General features: G+C 46.2%; 1 protein-coding gene across 5 annotated transcripts in view; it reads right to left on the reverse strand.

Annotated features, from left to right (window-relative positions):
• The window catches only part of nocta (nocturnin a), a 15,242-nt gene extending 10,660 nt beyond the window's left edge, over positions 1 to 4,582 (reverse strand). The window contains exons 1-2 of one of the 5 annotated variants that reach the window (XM_019867537.1): positions 4,408 to 4,582; positions 3,989 to 4,162 (exon numbers count right to left, since the gene is read on the reverse strand). In XM_019867537.1, the coding sequence (XP_019723096.1) occupies positions 3,989 to 4,148 (160 nt within the window). In that variant the 5' untranslated portion in view covers positions 4,149 to 4,162; positions 4,408 to 4,582. The other 4 variants (XM_019867535.1, XM_019867536.1, XM_019867540.1 and 1 more) reach the window with 4 other exon arrangements.
• Between the last annotated feature and the right edge of the window lie 9,114 nt (positions 4,583 to 13,696).

Here is a 13,696-nt window from a genome sequence, read left to right on the forward strand (position 1 = left end):
ATGTGCAGTGCTGGGAACAGCAAGGATACTGCGCAGAACCCTCAAGCTTCCTGGCCTCTGGTAGAGGACCCGAGCTGAATGAGGGATGGACACCACCCGAGGGGTGAGACGAGGATTTAATATATATATATATATGTATCAGAGGCGGATTGCTCTAACACTGCAAGGGAAGCACAGCTTCCCCTGAAATGTCAAAAAATAAATGATCAAATATACAGTATGTGTGTACATACAACTGTGTGTACGTGTTATTGACTAAATATGCGCTACAACACGCTCATCTTTTGTTCTGAAGCAGCTTCTTATTCCTGGTTACGAAGCGACTCTCGTCATTCATTCCCGCAGCTTCACTGTGCTTTAATTAAAACCTTAGTACCGGGTTCTGTCCAAAATTTGTCAATTTTGGACTATCGGAAGGTCACCACGTCTTCAAATCCCGGTACGAAGGTTTTATACTGTGTGGACGCTGAGCGTTTACAGCGCGGACGCTGGGCGTCTAGAGCAGGGGTGGCCAACCAGTCAGAGACGAAGAGCCAATTTTTTTACTGTGTTACTGCAAAGAGCGACATCATACCTTGTCGCGCACGCACACACACACACACACACACACACACACACACACACACACACACACACACACACACACACACACACACACAACACACACTTTTTTGGCCAAAGATCGACTTTTGAAGCGACCAACTTCCCACGAACGACCCGATCACACACGTGTGCTCGCACGCACGCACGCACGCACTCACGCGGGTGCCCACCAGTGCACTTGCGCACATATGGACACACACAACGATGAGCAACAGTCGGAATGGGCCGAAAATGAACGAAAGCTAAAGATACAAACAAAAAATCTCTTTTTTCCCTACCCATTTCCTCCTCCCACCCCTTGCGGTCGACTTGGGACCAGTTCGCTGGCTCCTGGTCGATTCTGATCGACGTATTGGGCACCCCTGCCTTAAAATCAGAGGTAATTCGCTGACTAGCTTAGCGCCGTTGTTTGCGCATGAGCGGTGATGCAGTCATCTGATTGGTTGCCCTCTATGTCAATCAAGTAACGGGATTGCCGGCGAGCCGCGGGTTGGCCACCCCTGATCTCGAGAGTTCAGAGCCCATTGCCCCAATGCATTGAAACGAGACGAATCATTGGATAAATGCTGGTTTTGTCCCGCCCATCGGCTGCTCAGCGTCTCTAGGAGTCGATGGACAGTGGGCGTTTATCAGCTGACCCGGACGCTCAGGTTTTCTGCATGATTGGATGATCTGTCTGAGGCTGAATCTCTTTTTGATTTACAGCGAAATGAGCCAATCACCGATCTTTTGGTGTCAGCATCTGTGGGAGCATTTTTCAATTCTCATTCTGTTCTGAGTTGAAGTGGAGACTTCTTCTAATCGTCTTAGCGACACTCTCTTTGTTGAAAATGACTATCGACAAATTAATCTTATTTCTGTGGGTCTGAGGACCCGAGCTGAATGGGGTATGGACACCACCTAAGGGGTGAGACGAGGATTAAAAAAAACTTATATATATATATATATATATATTTTTTTTTTTTGAAGGCGGAACTTCCACCAATAATCAAATACCTTGGTGGATTTCTGGGTTGCTCGTTGATGGGCTCAGGAATGACAACATCCACACGTCTATCGAGTCAGTAACACAGAAAAGTATTTAATCCCGAACAAATAGATCAAGCCAATTATTCTAAACAGAGCTCTGGGTCATCAACTTCTTCTCACCGCAAGGGTAGCGAGGCAGAGTGACAAAGATGCCTTTCCCTTGACCCACCTTTAATACAATTCCCAAAAAGGGTATGCCTGTGTGTGTGTGTGTGTGTGTGTGTGTGTGTTTTCAGGCATGAGCAAATTGTCTGAGAGGACAGTCCGGGTGTTATCAACTGGATCTGTCAGATTTGGAGTGAATTGTCATTCTGTTGTGAATCTTCCTTTGGTGTGGATATGGTCTGTCTTTTGTAGTTGCAAGTGGCCGTCCTGCTGTGGGGGGCCCTTTTAAGTGCCGATTGTGATCTCCAGTACAGGGGTCCAGCCGGGGTCCCCCCTTGCTGGTGACACCTTGGCACCCCCTCTTCCTCAATCACACCCAAATGCAAACAGTCTCTCATTTACACTAAGCAAAACATCATCATTTGCAGTCACACATTCCAAACCTTCACTCGAATCATCTATAACCATGAAAGGTAGCACTGAAACAAATGCAAATATTTTGTGACGATATGAAAAACCGCCATGCAGCAATATTAAAGCCTATACTGTGAATGAAAATCACTTCAGGATCCATCCATCATTTTTTACCGATCGGCTTTATCCTCACAAGGGTCGTGGGGGGTGCTGGTTCCTATCCCAGCTGTCTTCAGGCAGTAGGCGGGTCACACACCCAGACGAACAACCATCCATGCTCACACTCACACCTAGAGACAATTTAGAGTGTTCTATTAACCTACCATGCATGTTTTTGGAATGTGGGAGGACACCAGAGTACTCGGAGAAAACCCACGCAGGTATATGCAAACTCCTCCCAGAGAGGCCGGAGCCAGAATCGAACCCTGCAACTCTGCACTTTGAGGTGTGTGTGTGCACGCGCGCATGTGTGTGTGTGTCTGTATATATATATATAGAGAGAGAGAGAGAGAGAGAGAGAGAGAGAGAGAGAGAGAGAGAGAGAGAGAGAGAGAGATTTTAGAAAGGATCATGGAAGTTCACATGTTTGAGCTGCTTCATAAAATGATGTGGCGGGCCAGATCTGGCCCCCGGGCCTTGAGTTTGACCCCTGTGTCATAAACACACCGGCTTCGCGGGGATAGCTGCCAGGAGCTCGCTGGAGGCTAACAGCAGTTACACCGTCAGAGCGTAAATTGAGAGCCGCCTTCTACACCAACACAAGTCTGAAGGCAGAGCTGATGAATGTTAATTTCTGTATAAGGTTTTATGATTAAAGATACACTATAAGTAAATACGTGTACTTCTGTAATATTTGTTTAAAATATGTAAAGTATAAATACCTTCTTACAAGAGCACATTGGTGTACAATGAATTATCGGTGAAGGCCGTCACTTATATTTAGAGGAATTAGGTCAATCCTATATATTAGAATCGCAGTAATAGAAAGTAAACTCGTGCTAGAACAGATTTCAAAAAAGAGCTAGTTCAGCAGCTCCTTGGTGAACTGCCACAAATGTAATATTTTTTTCTCCAAAAAATCTGACAATTACCTGGAAGGATCAGTACGGCGACAATATCACCAACCTGAATGGGTTTAATGGTTATACAATTTTTGACAACCGTCCATCGCATCCATTCTTTGAATCACTTTGATCTACACCCCCCAACCCCCCTGAAAAAAGCAGGAAAATGGACCGCAACTGTGATTGCCTTAAAATAAAAGGGGGAGCATATGAAATATTTTGAGGTTGTCAATGCTACTGCAGGAGGCCCAATAGTCGAGTGATTAGCACGTCGACTTCACAGTGCAGAGGTACCGGGTTCAATTCCAGCTCCGGCGGCCTTCCTGTGTGGAGTTTGCATGTTCTCCCTGTGCTTGCGTGGGTTTTTGCCGGGTCATCCGGTTTCCTCCCACATTCCCAAAACATGCATGGCAGGCTGATTGAACACTCCAAATTGTCCCCAGGTGTGAGTGTGAGCGTGGATGGTTGTTAGTCTCTGTGTGCCCTGTGATTGGCTGGCAACTGGTTCAGGGTGTCCCCCTCCCTGCTGCCCGAGGACAGCTGGGATAGGCTCCAGCACCCCCCACGACCCTAGTGAGGATAAAGCGGTTCGGAAAATGAATGAATGAATGAATGCTACTACATAAGCATTGACAGCCAAACGAACGCACAACTTGATAAATTCCTGTCATAGCGGCCCAAGTCAGACTGCGGGCAGTGATGGCAGCACCTATAAAACTGACACTTGTCGACGGAAAACAGTGGACAATGAATTAATTGGAGACATACCGTACCTGACACTGTTCCCCTTGTGGATGCTCCACCTGACTTCAGAGATCGACCTATATTCTCCCAACCGTGATAATGGCACCGTATTTCCACCGGCGGTATAGCAGAAGGAACCGGTGAAAGTGCTCTTCTGGTTGTACTTCCCTCCAGCGATGAAATACACATTTGGCTCAGGAGAGCTGAACATCGGCGAGCTGGATTCATTATTAACTGTACTTTAACAATTAACGGGATGACAATGCGCCGCTGAACCTCGAGCAACTTAACAAAACAAATTCAACTGAAGAACGTTCCCTAAATGACTTACCTGTTGACACGTAGTTCCGACAGACAGCCGGTATATGTTACATCATATTCTGCTGAACATTGAACGGAGGCATACTAGCTTAATGAGGTGTACAATGAAATCCTAAATACAATTTACCTTTTGAAGATGACAGCTAAATTCGTCTAAAGTGCTTAAAAGGGAATCTTATATCTACTAATTTTCAAAACGTCCTTTTACATTGAGCACGTATGCAGATTTTGTTTGAAACAATGTTTGCGACTACCATGGTCCCCCTCTCCATTTTGGACTTGCCACTTTGACGTATGTTGATAGGCGGGACCACAGTTCAGAACATGACGACAGCACGCTGGAACAGCCCGGTAAACAACCGTGCCGACGTCGCGGCCATATTGGCAGGGGCGACTTCCCCATATTGGGCAATGTATGGATATTCATTTTAAGTCACTAATTTCTTAACCAATTTTAATGAAGTTTACTTTTTTTTTGTCAATGTAAAACGTGTGCGATCAAAACCGAACATTTTTTGGGGGGGGGGGGAGACGTCAAATATTTTACTGATAGATTTTCCCATTTGCCATAATTGTACAACAGTGTTGTGCTGAACCATATCGACTAGCATGTGCAGTCATCTTAGTGCTATCTGTGGTGTTGCCGTCTGCCCACAGTGAATTCGCAGACGACTTTGACCCTCATTTTATGGGAAGAGATTTGTCTCAACATTATTCACACAAATACATCCACAATTTTCACACATTTTTCAGATCCACAAATATATTTGCAATTTTCACATTTTTCATATTCACAAGTACAGTATGTGTGTGATTTTCACATGTGAATTTTAAAATTGAGTGTGCATTTATCATTACACATCAGTTGTAAATACAGTATTCAATTCTGCGTGTGAATTGCTAAATGTGTTTGCAGATTTCACAGGCCTTTTGTTTTGAAATGCAAAATCAGATCATAATGAAAGTACGTGGTTGGATAACTGGGTTGGTCTAATGTGCCTGAGACCACGGGTGTCAAACTCAAGGCCTTAAATCTGTACCGAAATGTAAACTTTTCATATGTAATAAATAGGTGAGACATTGTAAGCATTTTCTTGTAACCAAACCCCTAATCACAGTAACTTAAACAATCGTTGAATTAACCATTCTGGACTTCTTTATATGTTTTCACAGTCATACCTGCCCTCCAAGGAAAACAGTCACTACAATGTGGCCCGTGACAAAAAAATGATTTTGACACCCCTGCCTTAGACCTTGTGTGGTTACGGGATGATGAAATTAGAAATTTCTGACTTATTTAAGTCAGGGGTATTGGTCAAAATTGCAGATTTCAGAGGCCTTTCATTTTAAAATGCGACATCAGATCTTCAGGAAAGTATTTTGGATACCTGGAATGACCAAGTGAAACACTACAGAAATGCAAAAATCTTGTACACTGTCTTGTAATTCAAACAGATTTAGCTTAATCAATGTATTTTCCGTCTCTTCATAAGTGTTACACTCCAATCTCTGTTATCTCTGTAGAACAACAGGAGCTTCCCTTGATCTGTTTAATAAGAAACTTGCTGACATGCTTGGCTATTCAAATGTTGAAAAAAAAGAATATTTTGTGGGGACCTATATGTTGATTAATTACATCCAAATTGCCACCAGAAAGTTGACTTTATTAATACAATGTTTAGGAATTGTCTTTTTCCGGTAATTATAAAACCTACCAGGCATAGAGTTACAATAGATACAGCCACATTAATATGCTATATCTAATAAAATTCATTATGAAATAGTAGGTGGTCTTTCAGATGATATAAATGATCACTTGCTTGGGTTTGCACTTAGTCAAGATGATTGCAATTAAAACACATAATGCAAACATCAGAAATAATACCTAGAACACAACAATTACTGCTTTAAAGATGAATCTAGAAAATCAAAACTGGTCTGAGATTTACTCAAATGAAGATCCTAATGTTGCATTCCAAGCATTTTTGTCAAATTTAACTTCACAATATGACACACATTGTCCATAAAGAATAGTGACCAGGAAGCATCAAGGCCTTCACAGTTAAAATCTTGGATGAACATAATGTTATGAAGGTCTTCCAGTTAGGTTTCAAGATGATGCATAGCACAGAGTCAGCCCTGTTAAGAGTTTTTAATGACATCCTCCTGGCAAATGACACTGGATACTATGCCTGTCTGGTTTTATTGGATTTAACTGCAGTGTTTGATACAGTGGATTACAGTATTCTGTTGGCTCATTTGCAGCACCAAGTGGGCATTAGCGGTAGCATGCTTGAGTGATTTAGGTCCATTTTGGCTGACAGAACCTTTTGTGTTAGCCTCGGCTGCTCTCAGTCACCAACTGCCCCACTGTCGTATGGTGTTCCACAGGGTTTGGGTTCCTTCTAAAGGAAACATGAATTGTCCTTCCGCTGCTATGTGGATGACTGTCAGATCTATGTCCCGCTGAGCAAAAAAACGCTTTCTCATTCAGGCCACTTTTATCTTGTCTGGAAGAAGTCAAGGACTGGATGGCACTGAATGTCTTCAATTTCAAAGAACAGAAAACAGAAGTGATGGTTTTTGGTCCCAGTGGCCCTTGTTCTTTCTCTGCTGGAACAGTAATTTATGCCTTCATCACACCTCGCTAGATTACAGTCAAACCTCGGTTTTCGCATGTCTCTGTTCTCGACCAAATCGGTTTTCGACCCAAAATTTCGAGTTTTTTATGCCTCGGATTACGACCGAAAATCGGTTCTTGACCAAACTGAGCGCACTTGAATACGCCACTTGACTCCTCTCCCCTTCCTTACACCAGGAAGTGACGCTTCCTCATGTAGCGTTCCATAGTGAGCAGACGTGTTCATTAAGATTTGAGCTGTGAATTGGGAATTTCTCCATTGCGAGACGAATAAGATGGCGGCGCGGCTACCCGCAGCGGCTTCTCTCCCTCCCCCTGCAAATCAGTGTTCTTCGTGTTCTTTATGTTCCTTGTTTTCATTGAGTTGTGCACCAAGGTGCGCATACCCTCGTGAGTTTCTGCTCGCCATCGGCAGAACTAAAAAAACGGACAGTAATCCAACGAAGGCAGAAAAACTGCTTGACTGCGGCCTGCCGCGTGACTGCGGTCTGCTGCGGAGGCCTGCTTGATCACCGACCCCAACTCCTGCAACAAGCCCGCAGTGGAAGCGCCATGGACGGAATCAGAGGAAGCAGAAGAGGGGGAAGCGCAGAGGTATCCGGGCTAGGCTAGCAGCTAGCCCTCATCGACTGGCTATCCCGACCATCACGCTGGCCAACGTACGGTCGCTGGACAACAAATTGGACTATAGCCGCTTACTTCAAACAACTTGCAAAACCGTGAATGACTGCTGCGTCATTGTTTTCATGGAGACATGGCTCAACGACAGTGTCCCGGACCGGGCTATTCGGCTAGCCGGGCTAAAGTGCTACCGAGCAGACAGAAAGCCCGTCGAGGTGGGGAAGACTCACTGCGGGGGACTCTGTGTTTACATCAACGAAGCCTGGTGCCGTGATGCTGTTGTGGTTTGCAAGTGCTGCTCACCAACGGTGGAGTTTATGATTATCAAATGCCGGCCATTCTACCTGCCGAGGGAATTTAGTGCCATATTGCTGGTAGCAATATACATTCCCCCTGGCTCAACCAACAGCAGGAGTATGGCTCTGTCTGAACTCCATCAGCACATCAGTGAGCAGCAGACAGCCCACCCCGACGCCTTTCTCATCTTGGCTGGAGATTTCAGTCATGCAAACCCCAAGAGTGTGCTTCCACAACTCCACAAGAGGCACAAATACTCTGGACAATGTCTACTCAACTATCAGAGGATCCTACAAAGCCCTCCCCGTCCCCCACCTTGGTGCCTCAGACCACACCACTGTGATGCTAATGCCAGCGTACAGGCCACTGATGAAAGTCATCAAACCAGTGAGGAAGCAGGTACGAGTGTGGCCTGAGGGGTCCACAGAGGCACTCCCAAGACTGTTTCTCCACCACAGACTGGAGTGGGTTTAAACATGCAACCACTAACCTCAATGAGTACGCGGAGACTGTCACGTCCTACATAAGGAAGTGCATGGATGATGTTCCGGTCACCAGAACCATCACCATCCGGGGCCAATCAGAAGCCATGGCTGACAGGGGAGGTCCACAGGCTCCTGAGGGCTAGGAACACTGCCTTCGGAGCTGGAGACGTGATGGGCCTCAGGACTGCCAGGGCCAACCTGTCACGAGGCATCAGACTGGCCAAGAGACAATATTCAAGGAGGATCGCAGACCAGTTCAAGGACAGCAGAGACACCAGGAACCTGTGGCGGCGGATCCAGACCATCACGGACTACAAGCCCTCTCCGCACACCTGCGACAGCTCCATCTTTTTGCTGAACAACCTGAACGACTTCTTCGCCCGTTTTGAGATAGACAACAACACCCCAGCACAGAAGACCCCACCCCCTCCTGGCGACCAGGTGCTGACGCTTTCGCAGGATAGTGTGAGATGTTCCCTCAGGAGAACAAACATACGGAAAGCGGCAGGTCCTGACAACATTCCTGGTCGCGTCCTGAGAGACTGTGCTGAGGAGCTCACAGATGTTCTCACAGACATCTTTAACACCTCACTGAGCCAGGCTGTTGTCCCCACTTGTCTCAAAGCCACCACCATCATCCCGGTCCCGAAGAAGTAGTCCCCCTCCAGCTACAATGACTACCGCCCGGTCACACTCACCCCCATCCTCATGAAGTGCTTCGAGCGGTGAGTCATGCAGTACATAAAGTCTGCCCTCCCCCCCACCCTGGACCTCTACCGGTTTGCATATCGACAGAACAGATCGACTGCAGACGCCAGCTCCACCGCCCTCCACTCAGCCCTCACCCACCTGGAGACCAAGAACTCACACGTCAGAATGCTGTTCGACTTCAGCTCAGCATTCAACACCATCATTCCGCAGCAGCTCATCCACAAACTGGACCACCTGGGGCTCAACACCTCCCTGTGCAACTGGCTGTTGGACTTCCTGACGGAGAGACCACAGGCAGTTCGGGTCGGCGGCAACACCTCCAGCACCATCATGACGAACACAGGAGCCCCACAAGGATGTGTGCTGAGCCCCCTCCTCTTCACACTGCTGACCCACGACTGCACTCCTTCTTCCAGTTCCAACCTCTTTATTAAGTTTGCGGATGACACGACTGTAGTGGGTCTCATCAACAACGACGATGAGACAAGCTACAGGAGTGAGGTGAGCAGGCTAGCCTTGTGGTGTAAGGACAACAATCTCCACCTGAATGTGGAGAAGACAAAGGAGATTGTTGTGGACTTCAGAAAGACGCACTCCCAGCATGCTCCACTGACCATTAACGGTGCCACAGTGGAGAGAGTGAGCAACACCAAGTTCCTGGGAGTGCACATCTCTGAAGACCTGTCCTGGAGCCACAATACCGCATCACTGGCCAAAAAAGCCAACCAGCGCCTGTACTTCCTCCGCAAACTGAGGAGAGCAAGAGCCCCGCCCCCCATCATGCAGAAAAGACTTTGCAGCACACCGTGAGAGCAGCTGAGAAGATCATTGGTGTCTCTCTCCCCCGACTCGTGGACATTTACTACTCCCGTCTGACCCGCCAAGCCATCCGGATCGCAGGTGACCCCACCCACCCATCTCACAGCCTCTTCGGCCTGCTGCCGTCGGGAAGGAGATTGCGGAGTCTCAGTGCCAGAACCAGCAGGCTCAAAAACAGTTTCTTCCACCAGGCGGTCAGGAGACTCAACTCCCTCCCTGCTCTGCCCGCACTCCTCGACCTCTGCCTCTGCCCGACCCCTGGCTCCTGTCACAGACTATGACCCTCCCCTCATCATCCGACATCTGCGTATTGCACAATGCACTACCTCACTTTACCCACAATAGCCACAAGTGCCATTGCTTATGTTGTTTATATTGTCTATACCAGGGGTGGGCAATCCCAGTCCTGGAGGGTCGCTATCCTGCATGTTTTCCATCTGTCCCTGTTGCAACACACCTGATTCAATTGTTCAGGCCTCGACAGAGCTTGCTGATGATCTGATCATTTGAATCAGGTGTGTTGGAGAAGGGACAGATGGAAAACATGCAGGATAGCGGCCCTCCAGGGCTGGGATTGCCCACCCCTGGTCTATACTGTTTTACTGTTCACATTACATTACACTGCTATCTTGTCTTAGCTGTGTGTGTTTAATGCACAGCATGTTTGCACTGAGGATTGAGAGGAAGAAATTTCATCGATGCTGCATGTCATACATAAAGCATATTTGACAATAAAGATGACCTTGACCTTGATTTTTTTTTAAACGTGGTTTCGGTTTTCGAACAAATCAGTTTTCGAACAGCCGTCTGGAACGGATTATGGTCGAAAACCAAGGCATGACTGTATTGTAATGCACTTAACTTTGGAGTCAGCCAATCATCCATCAAGCGCGTCTCCAGGCGGTTCAAAATGCTGCTGTTTGTCTCTTGACTGGTACTCTTAAGAGGGAGCACATAACTCCCACTCTGGCATCGCTTCATTGGCTCCCTATACATTTTTATGCTCTTTTTAAGGTTCTATTTTTTGCTTTCAAATCTATTACTGGCCTCGCCCCACCTTACCTCTCTGAGCTCTTCCGCCCCAAGGTATCCGTCCGGTCCTTCAGGTCGATCCCAGCTGTCTTCGGGCAGTAGGTGGGGGACACCCTGAACCGGTTACCAGCCAATTGCAGGGCACAGAGAGACACTCACACCAAGGGGCAATTTCGAGTGTTCAATCAGCTTGCCACGCATGTTTTTGGAATGTGGGAGGAAACCGGAGTAGCCGGAGAAAACCCACACACGCCCGGGGAGAACATGCAAATTCCACACAGGAAGGCCGGAGCCGGTACCGAACCCATGACCTCTGAACTGTGAGGTCGACGCGCTAACCACGGGACCACCAGGCCACTCTGAAATTTCAGGATACGAAAGGTAAAAATACAGTATGGGCTGCTTCCATCAACTCCGAGTTTCCTGAACGCAACATACTTCTATATGCGCTGTCTTTGGCGATGACCGAGCATCTTCCTGGCATCCAATTGGCTAAGAGGGACCTCTACCGTATGTGTCTATGTGTATAGACAGTTAGAACGTGTCGATGTAGCGTCCTCGTCGTTCACCCCTCGGGCCATGAGGCGTTCCGATAGTTTGACGTCAATGTGAATCACCCAGAAAAAGTGTTCACCAGTCGGTCGATCGCTCACTATGTTGATGTTTGCCTTGGACGTTTTTGAAGGATTGTTAAAAGCTGACAAAAGCAAACGTCCTTAGATCAGTTCTTGACAAAACACGAGGCAAAAAAACACTTCTGAGAGAGAACATGAACGAAAGAGAGCAAAAAACAATGAGGACGCAGTTAAAAGTTAAATGATCATTTTTATTCTTGACTCTCCTCTTGGTTTTTTACACAATGAACAACTCTCATTAACAGTACAATAATCTAATTGTAACATTTTGTTTCACATTTTGATGCATTTTTATGCTTTAAGAAACATTTATGTCTGAATTTTTAACGAATTAAGGCATTTACATGGAAAACGCATCTAGACTTACAAAGTTTTCTCATCAAGAAATTTCTTCGAGAACCAATTAATTTCTTAAGTAGAGGTACCACTGTATCTTAATACTTCATAAACGTTCCATAATACTGTATTGTCCATGGAAAGGTCAAACGTTTGATTCTATTACATCTCAGAGTTTTATATCGCAGCTCCGCCACCTCTCCTGTTCTAACAGTGCTGTGTTCCTAGGCGAAAACCACTGCTGTTGAAAGAGTTTTTCTCGGACAAAGTTAAAGAAATGACTCGGCACACAGGTAAAATTTTCTTCAATATCGGCGGGAGGTATCTCTGAGGGCGAACGACGGTAGTTGCCCCGATGATCATGCTCAGAGTTCCTGTCCGCCAGTTTGAACTTTTATTGTTACATTGTTATATTGTTGTTAAATCTTGCAAAATACAAGAAAAAGACTGCCCCCGATATTTGCATACCTCGCCCCCGGTCCGGCCCCTCGGGAGTGATTGGTTACCTTGGTTTAAGCTTCGAACCACTGATACGTTGACACCCTTCTGTCTGGTCTACAATGAATCAACAAGTTGCATACTTTGCAGATGACAAATGTCGCCTGGGCACGACGGGTGTTCTCAAATCGTCTTTTGTTGTTCAACAACGCTTTGTTCCCGAATTGTTCATTCCCCCTTTGTGACCGAGTCTAGCCTTCTTCCCTCTGTTCGCCCCCTTGCTTTGACGAGATAATTGTGGATTTCAAAAGCCCTCCGCCCAGACGGCCGACGCCTTTGCGCACAGGCATTTGGGGGCGCTGGATACGCACCCAAACGTCTATACGTGTCCAAATTAAATGAAACTTTCAACATGATACAATTTTGCTCATAGATTTCTCTATCAGCTGTCCAAAGAGAATACAAACCTCAGTTCACGTTTGTCAAAAGACATCTTGATGATCCTCAAGACTTTTGGAAAAACGTTCTGTGGACTGATGAGTCAAAAATTGAACATTTTGGAAGATGTGCGGCCCGTTACATCTGGGCTTCAAGTGTCACGTTTGCGAGGTGGCGGTGGACCCCAAAATGCAGGCAAGGAGGGAGAAGCAGGGTGAACTTGAAGAAGTGTATTGATAAAACACAGAAAACTAAATCCGAAACAAACAAAGTCCTGAAAACAAAAAGAATCCAAAGTAGCAAACAAAACCACGACTGAAGCAAAAACTAACCATGACTGAGAACAAACATGACCGTAGCAAACACAAACAGCCACACACAATGACCCGACACTGAGTGGTCGGGCGGGAGTCCTTTTAAAGCAATAACGACCTAATGACCAACAGGTGTGCAGCTGCAGGGAGAACCCTACAGTGCCACCTGTTGGTCACAAACAGAATCATGACATAAAGATGGCACAGCATTTGATAAAAAGAACATGCCGACAGTGAAGCATAGTGGTGGCAGTGTGATGGTCTGTTGCTGCTTTGCTACATCAGGACCAGCTGTGATTGATGGGACATTGAATTCTGCTGTCTACCAGAAAATCCTGAAGGAGAACGTCAGTTTGCGCCCTCAAACTCAAGTGCTCTTGGATCATGCAGCAGGACAATAATCCGAAACACATGAGCAAGTCCACCTCTGAATGGCTTTAAAAAAAATATACATATATATATATATGTATATATATATTAGAGCTGTCAGTTTAGCGTGTTTTTATTGGCATTAATTTAAATGAATTTTAACGGGATTAAATATTTTCTCACGAGATTAACGCGGCAGATGTCACAGCGGATGTTACGTTGCTCTATAAATAAACCAGAAACAAAACAACAAGCGCGCTGCACATGTCCACCCACGTTT

The sequence above is a fragment of the Hippocampus comes genome, unplaced genomic scaffold (genome assembly GCF_001891065.2).
Source record: "Hippocampus comes isolate QL1 unplaced genomic scaffold, H_comes_QL1_v1.1 scaffold2, whole genome shotgun sequence".
Lineage (NCBI taxonomy): Eukaryota > Metazoa > Chordata > Actinopteri > Syngnathiformes > Syngnathidae > Hippocampus > Hippocampus comes.